At 34.6% G+C, this 21,037-nt stretch overlaps 1 protein-coding gene across 2 annotated transcripts in view; it reads right to left on the bottom strand.

Moving 5' to 3' along the window:
• The window catches only part of TBC1D32 (TBC1 domain family member 32), a 197,984-nt gene that overhangs the window by 106,517 nt on the left and 70,430 nt on the right, over positions 1 to 21,037 (bottom strand). For both annotated transcript variants that reach the window (XM_040239024.1, XM_040239025.1), the window contains 4 exons: positions 16,530 to 16,668; positions 13,815 to 13,902; positions 11,811 to 11,929; positions 6,626 to 6,742 (listed from right to left, as the gene is read on the bottom strand). In XM_040239024.1, coding sequence (XP_040094958.1) covers positions 6,626 to 6,742; positions 11,811 to 11,929; positions 13,815 to 13,902; positions 16,530 to 16,668 — 463 coding nt within the window. The remainder of the gene's footprint in view (positions 1 to 6,625; positions 6,743 to 11,810; positions 11,930 to 13,814; positions 13,903 to 16,529; positions 16,669 to 21,037) is intronic.

Raw genomic sequence — 21,037 nt, 5'->3', positions numbered from 1 at the left:
ACAATGAAGAATGAAAGAATTGCTAACTTTAAGAATCTGTCATTGTTGTCTGCTTCTTAGCAAGTGTTGACTTAAAAATAGTCACAACCTTAAAGTTGAGAGTTATGTTTTATTCAATGCAAATTTTTAGGACTTAACCTCAGGAGGCAACATCTCAAGAAACCCTGAGAAAACTGCTCTAGGGAGGTGGGTCGGGGTATGAGTCAGGTTACATAGACGTTTGCAACAAAAGGCAGGTAAGCTTATATAGAAGTTTGCAACAAAAGGCAAGTAGTCTGAACATCTTTGTGAATTAAAGACAATCAGATATCCCAAGTTAAGGAAATTAGCACTTTTCTATGTATGGAAAGATACAAGAGTCTGGACTCACAGAAATCATTCCTTTTATTAGCATCTCAGCTATCCTAGGGCTAGTATCCTGAGTTCTTAAGTGCTCGCCACAGGGAGTGGCTGGAGCCCAATGGCTGCCTGATCTCACTAAGGTATTTTTCTCCTTCCTGAGTGCCCTCAGGGTTCAGGAATTCACCTTTGGAGGCCCAGAATCCCTGATGCCTGTGACATCCTTGTTTACTGATACAGCAGGAAATACTCCATTTCTCACTGCTGCTGCTGCTGCTAAGTTGCTTCAGTCATGTCCGACTCTGTGCGACCCCATAGATGGCAGCCCACCAGGCTCCCCCGTCCCTAGGATTCTCCAGGCGAGAACACTGAAGTGGATCGCCATTTCCTTCTCCAATGCATTAAAGTAAAAAGTGAAAGTGAAGTCGCTCAGTCGTGTCCCACCGACTCTTCACAACTAGACACTCCTTGTTTCAAAACACTTCTTGACACTTCATGGTTCAAAAGTTTTAGCTCTGAATCTAAGTACTAGGTACTGCAAGAATATAGGATAGAGAATGTATTTCCAATAAGCTAACTGCAGCAATCTATCAATGATAATGCATTTTTCAGAGAACAAATGTTACAGTAAATGAATTCTTCTTCAAAGAGGATTATATTGATGGATCACCACTTAGGGAAGAAAAGGAAAGTCCTGAGAAGTCTGCCTTATGGAGAAATTCAGTTTCTAAGCAAAATGAGTGTCAAGAAGGCAATGTTTCCTAAAATAAGCTGTAGCTTTCCAGTAACAAATTAGTGCAAGTAAGGCTTGAGACTTGCAAAAAGGAGTCAGAAACTCTGTACGTTTTAAATTTTTTTTTAAAGCATATTGTCTAGCTTGAGAATACGTTAAATGACCAAGTAAGCCAGAATGAAACCAAGACTGGAAAAACAAAGAAGAATATTCATTTCCCGTAACTCAATATATGTTTGAGTGCCTATTGCGTTTAAAATTGTCCCAAAGCTTGTGTTTGTGCTATTTGATGCCTTTTACTTAAGAAAGAGCCAAGTGAAGGATAAAGAACAGATAAACCATAATGCCAATACTCCCATACTTGCATTATTAGGAGTAGCTTGCAACTAGTTAGTCCATGAACATCTATAAGCAAAATTCAGTCTATTAAAAGTCCTTCCTTATACTCTGTCAAAGAAGGGAATGTCTTAGTCCATTCTGGACACTATAATAAAATTCCATAGACTGGGTGGTTTAGAAACAACAGAAGTTTATTTCTCACATTTCTGGAGGCTGAGAAGTACAAGATCAAGTTGCCAGATTTTGTGTCTGATGAGGATCTATTTTCTAGCTCACAGACAGTCATTTTTTGCTGTGTCCTCAGATGGCAGAAGGGGCAAGGGTCTTTTTTTTTTTAAAGGCACTATTCACCCCTTAAAGGGCTTCCCCTGTGGCTCAGCTGATAAGGAATCCGCCTGCAATGTGGGAGACCTGGGCTGAATCCCTGGGTTGGGAAGATCCCCTGGAGAAGGGAATGGCTACCCACTCCAGTAATCTGGCCTGGAGAATTCCATGGACTGTATAATCTATGGGGTCACAAAGAGGCAGAGACTTGAGTCTCTGACAAAGAGGCATGAGTGAGAGACTTTTCACTTCACTTTACTTCACTTCACTTCACCTCTTAAAGACGCCACCTCCAAATATCATCATACTGGGAATGAAGTTTCAATAAATGAATTTGGGGGTATACAAACATTAGTCTATAGACAAGAGGTAGATGAAAATGCCATTCTGGCAGTGTGGTGAGTAGAATGGTTAACTATCCCTGCAAAAGCATGTCTATGTTCTAATCCCCAAAATCCATGATTGTTATCCTATTGAGAAAAAGGGTCTTTGCAGAGGTAACTAAGAATCAAGGTAAGATCATCTTGACTTAAGCAAGTAGGCCCTAAATCTAATAACAAAGGGATATCTAAAAAAGAAGAGGAGAAAGCCTAAACCAGAAAATGTATACAATGAGCCTGGAATATTCTATCAAATAAATCAATAAAGAAAAATACCAAATAACAAAAGGAGTCAGTAGACAAAGAAAGAATATTTTGACCATCAAAAGCAATAATGAATGCACTGAGTTGAAATATATGTGTAAAATCCAAAAGTTCATTATGATAATAACCATCATAAAACCTCCCTTTTACAGATTACTAGAACACAAGTTTATTACTCTGCATATTAAAATATCAAGCATTTATTTGGTATTTCTGAAAGAACTGTATTTCAGACTCCCTTATTAAATAATTTCAGTTAAATACAAAAAAGAACAACAAAAAGAATCACCATTTCACATCTCTTAATGAAACAATTAGTACAACTCAAAGCAAAAGTAGCCTAGTTTCTCCAATAAGTTAACTGCATGGAAACAAAACGGGGAAAATGTTTTAGAAAATGACTGAAGAGGATATAATGACTGAATACAACATCTGGACCTTGTTTGGATCATGACTTGAGAAACTGAAAAACACTAAGACATCTTTGACACAACAGAGGAAACTTCTATACAGACTATACTAGATATTAGACAATGTGAAGGAACATGGACTGTGTATGGAGACAAAGGGAAAAAGGAAATAAACAGAATGACTGCATCTGGCCTGCACTTTTAAAGGATCATTGTGAGGATAACTTATGAGCTAAGACTGGAAGAAAAAACAGTTAACATATCACTGGAGTAATCTAGACAAGAAACCAAGGTCTAAACTAAGGTAGTCTTAATATAAACAAAGTAAATAAGATCAAGTCATGAAGGAGAGAAAAATTTATAAATAGTGAAAAATTACCATAAAGAGGAGTCAAGAATGACTTTCCAGTGTGTAGTTCATTCAACTATGTGAATGATAGTGCCATATGCTGAGATAGAAAAATAAGAAATGGAACTGATTTAAGACAGACAAAATCATAATATTCAGTTGTGGACAGAGTTAAATCTAAGATTTCTATGAGTTTTCCTAACGTCCATTATCTGGTAGAAATATGGGTATAGATCTGGCAGTCAAGTAAGTGATACAGTTCAGAGAGTTGTCAATGTAGAACCGAAGCCACAGAACTGGATGAAATGAACCTAAAGGTGTGGAACTGTGGTGCTGGAGAAGACTCTTGAGAGTCCCTTGGACTGTAAAGAGATCAAACCAGTCAATACTAAAGGAAATCAGTCCTGAATATTCAATGGAAGGACTAATGCTGAAGCTGAAACTCCCAATACTTTGGCCACCTGATGTGAATAGCTGACTCACTGGAAAAGACCCTGATATTGGGAAGAACTGAAGTCAGGAGGAGAAGGGGATGACAGAGGATGAGATAGTTAGATGGCATGACGGACAAGACTTTGAACAAGCTCCAGGAGTTGGTGATGGACAGGGAAGCCTGATGTGCTGCAGTCCATGGGGTCAAAGAGTCAGACACAACTGAGTGACTGAACTGATTGAACCTAAAGGACATTAGAAAGCAGAAGAGAAGTCCACAAAAGAGTCCACAGAAGCTGTAAGAGACCTAGAACTATTGCCACAGAAAAGAATGACAATGAGGAGGAATGAATCAACTCCAAAAATGCCACAAGATGGTAAATTAAGTTAAATATAGGGGAAGGTGATTTAGCTTATATGCAGAGTACATCATGAGAAACGCTAGTCTGGAAGAAGCACAAGCTGGAATCAAGATTGCCAGGAGAAATACCAATCACCTCAGATATGCAGATGACACCACCCTTATGGCAGAAAGTGAAGAGGAACTAAAAAGCCTCTTGATGAAAGTGAAAGAGGAGAGTGAAAAAGTTGGCTTAAAGCTTAACATTCAGAAAACTAAGATCATGGCATCTGGTCCCATCATTTCATGGGAAATAGATGGGGAAACAGTGGAAACAGTGTCAGACTTTATTTTGGGGGGCTCCAAAATCATGGCTGCAGATGGTGATTGCAGCCATGAAATTAAAAGACGCTTACTCCTTGGAAGGAAAGTTATGACCAACCTAGATAGCATATTCAAAAGCAGAGACATTACTTTGCCGACTAAGGTCCATCTAGTCAAGGCTATGGTTTTTCCAGTGGTTATGTATGGATGTGAGAGTTTGACTGTGAAGAAAGCTGAGCTCTTAAGAACTGATGCTTTTGAACTGTGGTGTTGGAGAAGACTCTTGAGAGTGCCTTGGACTGCAAGGAGATCCAACCAGTCCATTCTAAAGGAGATCAGCCCTGGGATTTCTTTGGAAGGACCGATGCTAAAGCTGAAACTTCAATACTTTGGCCACCCCATGCGAAGAGCTGACTCATTGGAAAAGACCCTGATGCTGGGTGGGATTGGGGGCAGGAGGAGAAGGGGACGACCGAGGATGAGATGGCTGGATGGCATCACTGACTCAATGGACACGAGTCTGAGTGAACTCCGGGAGTTGGTGATGGACAGGGAGGCCTGGCATGCTGCGATTCATGGAGTTGCAAAGAGTCGGACACTTGAGCGACTGAACTGAACTGAACTGAGGGGAAGATTTCATTAGATTAGGGAATTACATATTTATCAGTGACTTCTGGCAGAACAATTTCAGTAGTTGGTTAGGCAAGACTCCAGATTACAGTGACTTCTAGAGTTGATACAAGAGAAAGAAGTTGAGAATTCAAATATAGGCAATTTTTTCAAGATACTTTCTGACAAAGAAACAAAAAAGAAAACTATAGGGTGATAGCTAAAAGACAACATACATCGAGGGAGGTTTTTTTTTTTTTTTAATAAGAATTTATACTTGTTTAATGATTACTGGAAGCAATAATTCATTTATAGGGTTAAAATGTAGTGTCATTAACAAGACGGACTAGCAAAACTATATGCAGTTAATCATTTTAAGACTATATTAAAGACAAATCCTTTACTTAAGTGGACAGGTATTTTTGACTATGCACTATAGCACATCCACAAAAACTTGAGAACAAATGCCAGAGCAGTTGCTCAAGATTAAATAACAGCACATTTCTTTAATATAATACTTGTGTTCCATAACAGATTTCAATAAAGGCAATAATATTAGAAATACTTTCAAAAACCATTCACTGGATATCTACTATCAAGTTATTACTAAATGTAAATATGACCAAGATATTCTACTCGCTTTCAGGTCCTCACATTGTAGTAGGGAAGACAGGCAGATAAATGGTTAATTATAAAACTACTTAAGAAGTGCCAAGATACAAGTAAGTATAAGCTAAAATTGGGACACTTCAAAAATATAAAAGTTTAAAGAGAAAAATATTTTATTTGTATTTCATTCATATAAATTATCAAAAAATTTCCAAAGTAGAGCAAATTCTTAAAAATAAAATGTTTAGGGTCAACAAGAATTAGAAGAATTCAAAATGTCAAAATGATATAAGAAAAACAACACACTGGACAAACTGACCAAAAGATAAATGCAATGATCAGAATTTCAGAATTAAATGATTCCTTAATAATGCACATATTTAATTTGTATTTAAATACAAATTGGTGTTTAATTCATAAATTTAACAAAAAATGAGGAACTTAATACACTTGAATGATTAAAATAAGTTACCCATTTTGAAATATGAATATAAAATAAGTTTCAAATTAAATATTCATATACTGCCCTCATAGGGCAGTTAATACACAGATCATTTAAAATATAAACAGAAAACATATTGGACTCTTTAGATACAATTTATTCCTAATTATCTTAGTCAATGAAGGAGCAATAATCGTGTGACTAATAACATGAATCATCTAAAAATAATTAATACACTAACTTTTATATATGCTGGATCTTCTCCTTATTTGGGAAACCTTTCAGTTCAGTCGCTCAGTCATGTCCAACTCTTTGAAACCCCATGGACTGCAGCACGCCAGGCTTCCCTGACCATCACTAACTACTGGAGCTTACTCAAACTCACGTTAACCTTGTTATTTCAATAGGTGCCACCATTTTTAAACAGCCAGGATCAAAGATTCCATTTACAGATAATTTGGAAGCTAACATTCTATATTGGAGAAAGAAATGGCAACCCACTCCAGTACTCTTGCCTGGAAAATTCCATGGACTGAGGAGCCTGGTAGGCTACAGTCCATGGCGTCACAAAGAGTTGGACACGACTGAGTGACTTCACTTTCACTTATAGGTAAATAAACAAGTTTTCAAATGTGATTTATTGTACCATTTTTTTTCTGTTACATTGCATTTTTACTACATATCTTATAAGTAGCACTGTAAAAGTGAAAGATTAAAAGAAAATAACTTACAATAACACTTGTTGGGACTTCACGAAGAGAATATTCTGCTTTATTAGGAAGACTTTGATTGCCAACCAGCTCAAAAACAGCAGGATAAGATAACAGGTTCACCAGTGCTAGAAAAGACTAGATGGGAAGAAAAAAAACTGTTCAAATCATTCATTTTTTTTTTCTCAATCACATCCACTGAAGAGTCATTAATGCAAATGGGAGTTTTTAAAATAAGCCTAATCAACCCATAAAACTAAAATATATGCTTCTATGACAAGTACAAAATAGTTAACATCAACAATAATCTAGGTACTGACAATGCATAAAAACTATAAGAAAAATGTAACTGAGAGTTGGAAAATGTTTTAAAATATCATGTATCTCTGACAGTTTGGTTCTGACAAAAATGAAATGATACATTTTTCTCATTCTTTGGATTGTTATATCTGATGTATAAGAAAATATAATACTTCAGGGTTCTGGGGCAAGATGACAAATTCTATATATTACGGCACTCAGGTCACAAGGCTATTTTCAGTGTTTAACTGTTGATACATTCACTGGAAATTCACGTAATCTATTAATAATTACAGTTAATTAGAAAAAGCTATGGCTTTTCCTATCAAAATCAGCTCGTTTTCTCATGCAATTTTACCAAGTTAATCTCTCCATGAGAACTTTAAGCTCCTGCTCTTCTCTCATTGACAAGAATCCAAATATTTTTCTCAGGCACAGGTCATTCTTTGGATGCCCTGTGCAAAAGTATGCAGTGGTTGCCCATTACTAAACATCAGGTCTAAAGTTCTTAGCATGACTTTCAAGGCACTTTATTGACACTTTTCTTCCCTTCAGTCTCAAAAGCCTCAGTTGCCATTAAGTTTCCTCAGCCTGAAATCATCACTGCAGTCAACCAAATCTGCCTGCAGTCTCCTTCAAGTGACTGCCACATATACAAACTTTTCTTATCCTACTAAGGAGCTCCCTCTAGCCCTCCCATTGACTTATTATGTTACTTTATAAGCTTTCAAAAGTTTGCCACATTTTTTCTAGAAGGCTTTCTTATTTAGTCTATCCACATCTAGAAGCCCTATATTCTGTTAATACTTGTATATTTAGTTTTTATTGTATTAATTGCACTTATTTGTAACTATTAAGTTTTCCTCTTACCAGTTTAAAATGTTCACTAGTCTCAGAAATTTTGAAGATCAAACACATAAAGAATTTTCACTAAAATAAAAAATGATTATACTACCAAATGCAATCTACAGATTCAATGAGATCCCTATCAAATTACCAATGGCATTTTTCACAAAAATAGGACAAAAAACTTCACACCTCATATGGAAACACAAAAGACCCGGAATAGCCAAAGCAATCTTGAAAAGTAGAATGGAGCTGGAGGAATCAATCTTCCTGACTTCAGACTATACTACAAAGCTACAGTCATCAAGACAGTATGGTCTGGCACAAAAACAGAAATACAGACCAATGCAACAAGACAGAACCCCCAGAGATAAATCCACACACCTAAGGTTACCTTATTTTTAACCAAGGAGGCAAGAATATACAATGGGGCAAAAATAGCCTCTTCAATAAGTGTTGCTGGGAAAACTGGACAGCTATGTGTAAAAGAATGAAATTAGAACACTTCCTAACACCATACACAAATATAAACTCAAAATGGATTAAAGACCTAAATGTAAGATCATAAACTATAAAACTCTTAGAGGAAAACATAGGCAGAACACTCTGAGACATAAATCACACCAAGATCCTCTGTGATCTACCTCCTAGAGTAATAGAAATAAAAACAAAAATAAACAGCGGGACCTAGCTAAACTTAAAAGATTTTGAACAGCAAAGGAAACTATAAGCAAGGTGAAAAGACAACCCTCGGAATGGGAGAAAATAATAGCAAATGAGACAATAGAAAAAGGATTAATTTCCAAAATACAGAAGCTGCTCATACAAGTCAATACCAGAAAAACACCCAATCAAAAAAGTGGGAAAAATACCTAAATAGACATTTCTCCAAAGAAAATATACAGATGGATAACAAACACATGAAAAGATGCTCAACATCACTCATTATTAGAGAAATGCAAATCAAACTACGATGAGATATCATCTCATACTGGTCAGAATGGCCATCGTCAAAATGTTTACAAACAATAAATGCTGGAGAGGGTGTGGAGAAAAGGGAACAGTCTTGCACTGTTGGTGGGAATGTAAATTGATACAGCCACTATGGAACTCAGTATACTCGAGATTCCTTAAAAAAACTAGGAATAAAGCCACTACAGGACCCAGCAATCCCACTATTAAGCATATACCCTGAGGAAACCAAAACTGAAAAAGACACATGTACCCCAAGGTTCACTGTGGCACCATTTACAATAGCTAGTATGTCCACTGACAAATCAATGAGTGAAGAAGCTGTGATACATATATACAATGGAATGTTACTCAGCCATAAAAAGGAATCTATCTGGGCCAGTTCAAATGAGGTGGATGAACCTAGAGCCTATTAAATAGAGTAAAGTCAGTCAGAAAGAGAAAACAAACATCATATACTAATATATATACAGAATATGGAAATATGGTACTGATGCAATTATTTCCAGGGCAGCAATGGAGTTACAGACATAAAAAACAGACTTATGGGCACAGGGGTGGGGGGCAGTGAGTAAGGGGAGGGTGGGATCTATGGAGAGAGTAACATGGAAACTTACATTAGTATATGTAAAATAGACAGCCAATGGAAATTTGCTGTATGACTCAGGGAGCTCAAACCAGGGCTCTGTAACAACCTAAATGGGTGGGATGGGGAGTGAAGTGGAGGGAAGGTTCAAAGGGAAGGGACATATGTATACCTATGGCTGATTCATTTTGATGTTTGGCAGAAACCAGCACAATTCTGTAAAGCAATTATCCTTCAATTTAAAAATCAATACATTTTTAAAAAGGAAAGGAAAAAAAGAATTTTCACAAAAATCAGAACATTGAGATAATGGAAAGAATAGTTTAATTCAATTTCTCATTTAATAGATGAGAAAACTTGAGGACCAGAGGAGCGAAAGGGTCTTGGTCAAAGACATATAATCAAAAATTTGATAGCAGAACTAATTGCATTTCCTTATTTACAGGCTAAGATTACTCACTACAAAATAAATAATCTTCAGACACTATTCAACAGTATCACCCTAGCTCCACGGTCCTGGCTATTCAATAAAATTTTCTGTGGTGATGGAAATTTTATGTTCTAAACTGTACAATATGATAGTCACTAGCTACATGTGACTACAGATAAGCACTTAAGATATGATTAATGTAATTGAGACTGAATTTTTACTTTTAGTTTTAATTTAAATTTACATAGCTATGTGTTATTGTCTAGCATACAGCAAAAGCAAAGCTATAGAGAGAAGGAAGGAGAAACTAGATTAAAACTTTTAAATGAATCTCTTTATATATGGAAGCTACGTCATTGATTCCTAACATTTAAATGACAATAAAATTAAATCCCCCCAAAAAATAGAATCCACAGATAAATGAAATCATATGGTATTTGTCTTTCTCGATCTAACTTTTCTCGCTTTTCTGGGTCCATTCATGTCACAAATGGCAAGATTTCATTTTATTGTATAGCTGAGTAATATTTCATTCTATATCTATACCACATTTTCTTTATCCATTCATACATCAGTGAATGTTGAGTTTCATAAATGAATGTTGAATTTTGTCAAAAGCTCTTTCTATATCTACTAAGATGATGTGATTTTTATCCTTCAATTATTAATGCAGACTATCACACCAACTAATTTTCAGATACTGAACCATCCTTGTAACCCTGGGATAAATCCACTTGATCATGGTGTATGACCCCTTTAATATATGGTTGAATTTGATTTGCCAGTATTTTATTGAGGATTTTTGCAACTACCTTCAGTGATACTGGTCTATATATTTTTTTCATAGTCTTGTTTCTGAATCAGGGTGATGTGGGCCTCACAGACTGAATTCTGAAATATTTCTTCATCTCAAATATGGAATAGTTTAAGGAGAAGGATTAATTGTTTAAATGTCTCATATAATTCACCTGTGAAGCCATCTGATCCTAGATTTTTGTCTGTTGGGAGTCTTTTAAAAATTACTAATTCAATTTAATTATTGGTCATTTGACTGTTCATATTTTCTATTCCTGGTTCAATCTTGAAAGATGGGTAAAATCCTAGAAATATACAATTTCTCCTAGGTTGTCCACTTAATTGGCATATAATTGTCCATAGTAATATCATGACTTTTGTGATACGAGTTGTAACTTCTTTTTCATTTCCAATCTATTTGGGTCCTCTCTTTTTTGGAGAAGTCTAGCTAAAGGTTTATTAATTTTGTTTATCTTTTCAAAAAAATCAGCTGTTAGTTTTACTGATCTTTTCTATTGGTTTTTTAGTCTCTATTTCTGTTTCAATTTTTATTATTTCTTTCCTTCTATTACATCTGGGTTTGCTTGTTCTTTTTCTACTTTCACTTTTACTCTCTATTTCTGTTTTGATTTTTATTATTTCTTTCCTTCTATTAAATTTGGATTTGTTTGTTCTTTTTCTAGTTCCTTTAAGTCCACGTTTATTATTTTGTCTGATGTCTATGATATTTACTGAGAAAAATTATAGTATAAAATATAGTTCAGTTCAGTTCAGTCGCTCAGCAGTGTCCGACTCTTTGTGACCCCGTCAATCGCAGCACACCAGGCCTCCCTGTCCATCACCAACTCCCAGAGTTCACTCAGACTCACATCCATCGAGTCAGTGATGCCATCCAGCCATCTCATCCTCGGTCGTCCCCTTCTCCTCCTGCCCCCAATCCCTCCCAGCATCAGGGTCTTTTCCAATGAGTCAACTCTTTGCATGAGTTGGCCAAAGTTCTGGAGTTTCAGCTTCAGCATCATTCCCTCCAAAGAAATCCCAAATAAAATAGAGTAGGAATATCATAAAAAAAAGAATGTTCTTGCAAGACAATTCCCAAGGAACACTGGAATTTCTGTCTGTTTATTTTAAAAACATCAAGTTAGAAATGAAAGAAAGGAGGGAAAGGGCAAACTTAGGAAAGGCTGCTGATTGTAACTGAATATAGATTAAAGTCCGGATGAAGCAATTTGAGAGATACTTAAAATCTATACATTATTAGATAAATCATTTCTTACCTTTTGACAACTTTGGTCAATAGGGTCCACTGGAGTAGATCTGGGATGGGTTAGTCTAACATCATCTCTTCCACATTCCAGATTGGCCCATAATTCAGTTATAAGTGCATTAATAAACCCTAAGAAGAATTTTACATCATATTGATAGTATATTACTTCTTTGAATTGTGATAGAAAGACATAATTATCCTTCTGACGAGACTGTTCCACAATGACAAAAGCCATACTGGAATCCTGTATAAGAAATAAACTCTAACCTTGGTAGAAATTAGTGCTGATATTGTTAATATATGCTTATGATAAAACTATGTAATGACTAAACTCTCATTATTATGAAACCATGTAATGACTAAACTCTCAAAACTATTCCCCTAGGGGACTGAATTTTGAGTCCCAGTTTTTAATCCTCTAGTCAATAATCTCTCAGCATGTTTTCCTGAAAAAAAGCAAAAAAGTTTACACATTACTCTGCAAATGAGCTAACAGTGAAATGCAGCCTGGAAGGAGGCATCAGGAGGCACCATAAGCAACCGAAGAGTACATGTGTTCTCTTTCTCTAATGTAACTATCCTTTTGTATTTCCATATGCTTATAACAGTTCTCTATTTCATACAACTTTTGGTTCTATACAGTCTTCAAATTTTCCTGAGTCAGATACTACATATCTAAATGAAAGTGACCACTGAGTTTGATTATCAAATTTTTTTATGAGGAATCAAAGCATATGGAAAAGTGTAAAACAGAATACCTAATCATAAAATCAGTAATTTAGCAGTAACACATTAGAGCAGAATGGGTTTCTAGCATAACAAAATATATAGGCTCTTAAATCAAGACTATCAGCATTCAAATTACTAATCTGCCAGCTTATTAAGTTATATATCCTTGAATCTTTTGAATTCTAACAGCATCAGTTCCCAATGTGAAAACAAAAAGTGCTACATTTGAAGGTTGCTGTAAAGTATAAATGAAACGATATACATAGAGTTCTTAATGCAGTACCTAAGACATCATAGGAACTCAGGCAGTGTCAGTCTTCCTTCCTTTGTCCTATGAAAAATTGCATTTAATCCTTTGAAGGAAAGCTGGATACTGTAAGGTTTAGAAGCTTAATGACTCGACCAACAGGGAAACTGGGATTGAATCTAGTCTTCAAATGTTTCCATTAATGTGCCCCTGAGTACTATAAATAAATTGGATTTTATTCTGAGTAAAGCAGTAAGTGGTTCGCTTAGGACAGCTTCTGCCAAGAAATATGTTTCATAATATAAGCAGTTCAAGTAAGTTCAGCCAAAAAATACTTAAGATTTAGGTACACCATAGAAAAATATTTTCATTTGAGGAGAGATTCAATAGTAACCACTGAGGTTATGATTCTTCACTTCTAAGGTTTAAATATAATCACAGCATCTCTATCAGAGACTACATCTGGTCTCTGGTGCAGGGTTCAGGTAACTTTACAATATATTAAGTCTTCAACGTTTGAACATCTTAAAAATCCAATCTGTAGTAGATAATACATGCTGACTATAAACTCCAGAAATAGTGGTGAAAATTAAGTGGGTGAGAATCTTTCAAGAAAGGAAGAGAAAAGGGAATAAGAAAATGATATGTATGTGCGACAACTATTATGACTATAAATATTGATTCATATATAAATCACTGAAACTGAGCATTAAAGCCTATCAGATGGAACTATTCAAGAAAAGATGATACACTTTTGATTTATGAAGTAACGGGTTCTTAAAGCCATTAGGTATATCTTAGTTTAGGTTCGTTATGTACCATTGTTCTGAGGAAAGAAAAAATTGCATATATTTTACAGAAAAAAAATTCCTAGTGAGATTTCATGGAAGAGAAAAGGAAATACCATTAACACTCTTTTACCTACGGCCTAACTTGGGAAGAAGAACTTCAGAGTGAAATAGCCGATACTTGATCATGGCAGCTGAATTTTGTATCGACTGGCTCATTTTATTTAAATTATACTTTTAAAGAACTTACCTGAATTTTGTAGAGCTATCGCACCTGCTGCTGTTGATGCCACTTGTGTAACCAAAACTCCATAACCAAACTTTTGATGCCTGCTGATCTAATGTAAATAAGAAAACATGAGAAGCAGGAAAACATAGCATGCTAATATTTTATTTACATTTTATATGCAGACTTACTGATATCTTTATTAAAATGCTAGACAGTCTTTCAAGTAAAGATAACAAGAGCAGGAAAAAAAAAACTATAATGATCAGTGAGTTAATACTAACAAATATTTTTGACAATCTTATTTCAGAACTAGGCTCTGGTACCAGCCCTAAAACTAAGAAGCTTCATGACCTTAAACAAGTCACTATGTCTCTAAGTCTCTTTATATATAAAATAAGGGACTTTGGACTAAATGAAAAGAGATTCCTTCTAACTCTTATTTCTGTTATCTTACTATTTTATCCTTTAATTGGTTCTTAAATAATAAATTATCATTTATTAATCTGTATTGACTGCCAATTTTTACACTGGGCTTTCAAATAAACAGCTTTAAAAAGAACAATGGTATCTTCTTAAAAATCATCCTTTTAGAGGCAATATGATTTTTTTTTTCCCAAAGGAGGAAGTTATACACACATGCACACACACATAATCCTCATTTAATATACATTGTGGAAAACCAGAAATAATTGCTACTTCACAGAGAATATTATACATATACTCATGGTAAAGTTCAGAAGTATCTCTTAGCAAAAATCACAATAAGGAAATAACAAAGACACTATAAAATGTTCCTCCTTCCTCAGACTTCATAGGTCAGCCTGATCTTAGCCAAAGTGTTTGACTTCTAAATAGAGCTAACCATTTAGAATTTGTATTTTTCAACATTTTATTAAAAGGATAAGCATATGTTTCAATCAAATATTTAAAATATAAACTATACATTCTATTTTAAGGGCAAAAAAGGGGGGAACTAAAAGACTGGAAAAAAAAATTAGGCTTATTTCTTCAATTTTTTTGCTGCTCACATCTATAAATTTGCCTTCCAAATCTCATTCTCCATGTTCCTTTCTTTACCATCCATCAATTCAGCAAGTAGATAACATAGAAGTACAGCAAAGTAAGTGTTTATCTTTTCCCACATGCCTTTTTCCATGACAGGAAGAAAAACACCTTACTCATCAATCATCCCAAACGACCCTACTGATTCAGATACGTAGCCATAGGGGTCTCCCAATCAAGACTAAATACTAAAAAAGAGGCAAAGAAAACCTTCAGAGAAGTTACAGGGGAGTCATTAAACAAGACTTAGATTTCATGGACACTGTTAAAATATAAGACCAGAATCTCAGTTCTAGAATTACTGCCATCAATAACTACATGTGTGAACACAGGCAGATCATTTATACCAGCTTGAATCTCAACATTATTTTCAGCAAAATTAAAGAAAGTCTAGCTGCTTTCTTACAAGACAACTCAGAGTCTAAATTTTCAAAAAATGTCTTGAATGGTATAAATTGATATTAAAGTATTATACTAAATTATATGGTTGTAATTTACTGAGGTCCAGGGAACATCTTCTATTACAACTAATAGCACAATACAAAGGAAGATCAGATTGCTTTAAATTTTATGAATATAAAAAAAATAACATCTAATCCTAGGTGTATTATCACAATAGTAAAAAGTTGTGTCTGAATGGTCTCAAGCATCTGAATGAGAAAGAAAAATGTCTTTGAATTGCTTGAATATTTTCAGAAACGGAACAAAAATGAAAACCCAAATGGTTAACTAGTATACAAGGAGAAATTCAAACTCACCAACAGATCAAAACACAATTTATATAAACTTTAAAAGCCTGAAAACTTCTACATTTGCTGTATTATGAATGTCTGTGTCCTGCAAAAATTCCTAAATTGAAATCCTAAGCCCCAGAGGGGATGGTAGGAAGTGGGGCCTTTGGGAGGCTATTTGTGAAGGTAGAAAGTGATCATGAAAGGGATTAATGCTCTTCTATAAAAATAAATAAATAAAAGATCCCCAAGAGGCCCTAGCCCTTTCTGCTAAGCTACAGTAAGAACATCAAGAAACAGCAACTTCCAGAGATAAAAGGAAACACTTTTAAAAGCATACATATGCTGATTCACTTCCCTGTACAGTGGAAATCGACATAACATTGTAAAGCAACTATATCCCAATTAAAAAAAAAAAAAAAGCAAACAAAAACAACAGCAAAAACAACAAAAAGTACACCTATGATCCTAAGAAGCTCTGAAGTCTAGGGATATTTACTGTAATAGCAAAAAAAATGAACATACTTCAATGATCTCTGTAAGAAAGGCCTAGATTTTAAATTTAAACAGTAGCAATAATAAAAGCCTTCTACAAATATATTTATTTATTTCAAAATGTGAACCCTAAACTCTCATTGACACATTTAGACCCAAAAATGGAATTCTATTGAGTTTTAATATATCCAGATGTCTGATATATTTATAAAACATCTGGATGAATGAGTTTTTCAATTTCATTCAGTTGTTTCATCTTGTAAAATAGTCATAGATACCAATATCAACTCTAATGCTTTCTTGAAAAAATATCAAGTTAAATATTACAATGCTATATGAGTTTTTAATTGAAGTTTAATAATCTCTTCACACAAAGAAATCAGAATGATGTTCTTAATGTCTACAGAAACAAAAGTTCCTTTTGCCTGTGGCAGATGATAATTCGCACCTGTAATTTTTTTGCATATCGGTTGAACATAAATGTCACACATTCGTTGATGGCACCTGTTCTTTCAAGAAGCAATAGTCCTTTGGGAGTGGCAGCAAAATTTAGTAAATCATCTAACAAATTCTCTTCCCAAGCCACACTGAAAGAGGTAAAAAGAAAGATATAAATGTCTTTATTGTCTTTATTATTCTCAAAGCTGGAAAAAAAAAAACTCAGCTTAATACTACCAACAATTAAACTTACAGAGAACACACTGGCTGCAAAGTATTCAACTGTTTAAAAATAAGATAAACAGCATGGCTTCCTTAACAGTGAGCTGTTATTCTTTCTTCTACTATCTAATAATTTTCCTTCACTAAATGAATCAAATATTAACTGCACATACCAGCATTTCATTATACCAAAATTCTCTCAACCAGGTCTTAATCTCATTCCACATCTCCTATTAAAATTCTGCTGTGCCTAAATTCCCCAAGCCCCAGCTCTCCATTATTTCTATACATCCTTTTCATTAAGGAGTATTTGTCTTTTGACTTTCTAAAGTATATCAGGCGCTTTATTTTCACTGGTTATTAGTTTTACTTTTGGGAAATGACCTTTTTTTCCTCAGAATACTTCTAAAAGGCCAGTAGCATTCTCCAGAGAAAAAGAAAAGGACAACAACTCAAAACATTCAGAAGTCATACAGTAAACAGGAGAGTCAGAGCTACAAATCTGGAAACACAGGAAGGGATATCAGCACTTCATCTGAAGTATCAAAGTAAGATAAAATTTTCTACCCATCCTATTCCTACTTGCTTGGAAAAACAAGCTGGATATTAAAATAGGTAAAAATCAAATGTTTATATGTACAATGAAACAGAGTGTGGAAATGTGTGGCCTTTTGTTGCCCAAGGAAGTTTCAGAAGTATGTTTTAAAACTGGTAAGAGATTTGAGATCCAGGACTTTTCTGATTAAAAAAGAAACAATCAGTACATGTTGACAGATATCCATCAGTGGTGATCACATACCAATGGTCAAAGATATAACCATGTTCAAACACAAAATAAATATCTCTTGGATAAAGAAGGACAAAGAAGTAGGACTGGTTTTGAAGTAAATACAGATGAGACAGAACATACTAAAAGCTTTCAAATACATCTAATCAAGAGTCCAAGAGAATGGAAGAAATATTTGAAAAATACTAAGAATTTTATAGATCAAAAAAAAGGTATCAGTCCAGTCTATTGATTTAAAAAAAAAAAATCAAAGTACTAAGCAGGAGTTAACTAATCACACAGAAGTAGCAAATATCCAAAGAAAGAAATTAAAAGCTATGAGAGAAAAGATATGACCTATACAAGTGGTTATACTAACAGATTTATCAGTTACTACTTACTCCAGAAGACAATGGAGTAAAACCTCAAATAGTACCAAGAAAGGGTGGTCTATCCAAACTTTTATGGCCAGATAAACTACCATTTAGAGGAGAGAAAATGTGAGACCTCAAAAGCTCTGAACAGGAGGTGGGGGTGGTTTGTGTGGGCTGAAAGGAGAATAGCTATTTTCAGACACAGAAAGATCAGTTTGCTTTCCTCAAAGCCTTAAGAACAATTAAAAGTTTAGTTCTACTACCTTAAGACCTATAGTTAGAAACTTAAAAACATCTTTCAGTAAGGGAAAAAAAGGAGCCTATCAGAAAGAATGGCCTACAAGCTTCAACAAATGGAGTAAAATAATAGATACAAATTTAATTTCTGTGTGAAGACATAAACTAGATGATTAAAAACATTAAACCAAAATTCTAGATAACTATAACAAGACAGAACTATAGAGTATTTAAAGGAACAGTAACTGGTCAAGGTATGTTAAACTCCATACTGCTTTTCAAAACATGATATAAATACCCAATTACTTTATACTTTCTTAGAAAAATATATGGTTAAATGTATATTGAGAAATTAGGAATAACCACTTAAAAGAAACATAACAGTGATTTATCAAGTCAAAAGAAAGGGGAAAATAGGATAAAATGTACTGATCTAAGATAAGGAAGTAAAGGAGAAAAGTAAAGAAAACAGAATAGAAATAGAAAATACAAAAAGAAAAATAAGACCCAAACATCAGCATTGCAAAAATGTAAAAAACTTAAAACTCATCTAATAAAAAATAAGAATTGTCAGATTGGATAAAAAATTCAAAATTTACTATTCTGAGTGACAGAAAATAAAGAGATGAAAAAAAATACTTTAATAGGCTGACCCAATCTCCATCTAAGCTCCTTTTTCATCAATTCCCATACAGCAAGAAATGGCCATAGGGCACATCCAGCAAGATGTTCACAAAAATGTTAATGAGAAGAGATTTCTTTCCTAGATAAAAGTAAAGAATGAAAAGAAGCCATTTGTCTCTACAACCTTTTTCCTCTTTGAAAGCTGTGAGCTCTAGAGGTTAGCCATCGTGCAACCTTGAGCACAAAAAGAAAACATTAGTGATGTTTTCTCCTAAGAAAAGGAGGCTGGATCTCAAACTGCATCGGTAAGTCAATGCCTGATAATATTTCATGAGATTTTTTTGCTTTATGAAAAAAAGAAAGCCTTACTGAGCTATCTGAAAATAGATATATCCTTAACTAAGGTACTCTGCAAATACTAAGGCAAAGTATATATACAATACTAGTATCATATAATATAAAACTTAATGGAAAGAAGTAATGAGATACTACTGTAAAAGTTCCCAAGAAACAGTGAATTTTTATGTTCCTAAGGGATTAGGGGCAGGAGGAGAAGGGGACAACAGAGGATAAGATGGCTGGATGGCATCACTGACTCAATGGATGTGAGTCTGAGTGGACTCCGGGAGTTGGTGATGGACAGGGAGGCCTGGCGTGCTGCGATTCATGGGGTCGCAAAGAGTCGGACACGACTGAGCGACTGAACTGAACTGAAGAGCATAAAATGCAAGTATGTAAAACAAAACCCAAGAATTACAGAGAAAAATGGACAAGTAAACTTTCAAAGTGAATGATTATACATAAGCAGACAAAATATTGTGGTAATATTAAAAAATTTGGAATATCTCTATCTACTTCCAATGAAGAACATAAAATAGTATTTTCAAGTAAAGACAGATTTTTAACTGATCCTGTACTACAACACAAAATCTCAACCCACCCAAAAGTATATATATCATACAATGTTTTCTGAAAAGAACAGAAATGAATTAGAAGTCAGTAGTTAAAGAAAAAACTACATTTTGAAAGTTAAATACATTTCAAATATTTCATGGATTTAAAGGGGAAAATCAAGATAACAATATTTTTAAGAGCTTAATAATGAAAGTGTTACATATCAAAATGTATTAAAGTTAGAATGTCTGATGTAGATTTCTTCTATTGATATCCATTCTCAATTGTCTTTTCACTTGCTCTCCTATCCTACTAAAGTGAGAGGAGAGAAGATAGAGAAGGAAAGAGAACATCAGCAAAATCAAAACCTGATCTTTGCATAAACTAATGCAAATAAATTGGTCAGGGGAAGCAATGGCTGCAAAAAGTACTAAGAATAAAAAAATGAGAAATAATTACAGCTAAAGAATTTTCTAACATCACAAAAATACTTCAAACAAATTAACATCAATACAGCAAATATTCAGATTTAAAAATATGCTTTTTTAAAAAAATATAGTTAAAAATTATTCATTCAGAAATAAAAAATCTTGAATGAACCATTAGCCATTAAATAAATTATGTTTTTAAAAAGTCTACTCTGACTCTCCAAAACATAAAACACAGGCAAAAACTTGCAGGTTGTATCACACAATCCTGAGAAAGAGTTAATATATTTTAGTTTATTGTTTCTATTAACTTAGCATTTAACTATTCCTTCAAATTACAATGAAAACACTCAATGTTTCAAAACGGAAAATCTAAGCTATAGAATTTGCCTCCTGTCTTTGGAGAACCCTTCCCCGAGGACAACAGGTAACAATCTCACTGCTTTGTTAGCTTATGCGAACTCCAGTTTTTGAGTGGTCAGATATTAATAGAGGGTTAGACACTCTCATGGACTTAAGTTTTAGGTGTTTATTCATAAAGGCTGTTTTTGCAGACCAAAGATACCTGTTACTTCCCTGTCGAGATTTACCAAAGGCCCCATGTAACTGGTCGGGGCAGGGTGGGCATCTTTGGTTTTTCTGTGATTATTTTCTTCTCTACAGTCACCCTAAGGATGGCCCCTAAGCAGTCTGTGAAAGTGCAAAGTGAAAGTGTTACTCCCTCAGCCGTGTCCAATACTTCGAGACCCCATGGACTGTAGCCTGCCAGGCTTCTCTGTTCATGGGATTTTCCAGGAAAGAATACTGGAGTGGGTTGCCATTCCCTTCTCCAGGGGATCTTCCCAACCCAGGGATCGAACCTGTGACTCTGTACTGCAGGCAGATTCTTTACCATCTGAGTCACTAGGTAAAGTCCCATATAGTTTGTAGTCATTGCAATCACTGATATCAAACTAGCCTTGAGAAGTCTTAC

Source organism: Oryx dammah, unplaced genomic scaffold (assembly GCF_014754425.2).
Source record: "Oryx dammah isolate SB20612 unplaced genomic scaffold, SCBI_Odam_1.1 HiC_scaffold_4, whole genome shotgun sequence".
NCBI classification, from domain to species: Eukaryota; Metazoa; Chordata; class Mammalia; order Artiodactyla; family Bovidae; genus Oryx; species Oryx dammah.
This window is presented reverse-complemented; position numbering and strand designations above follow the sequence as displayed.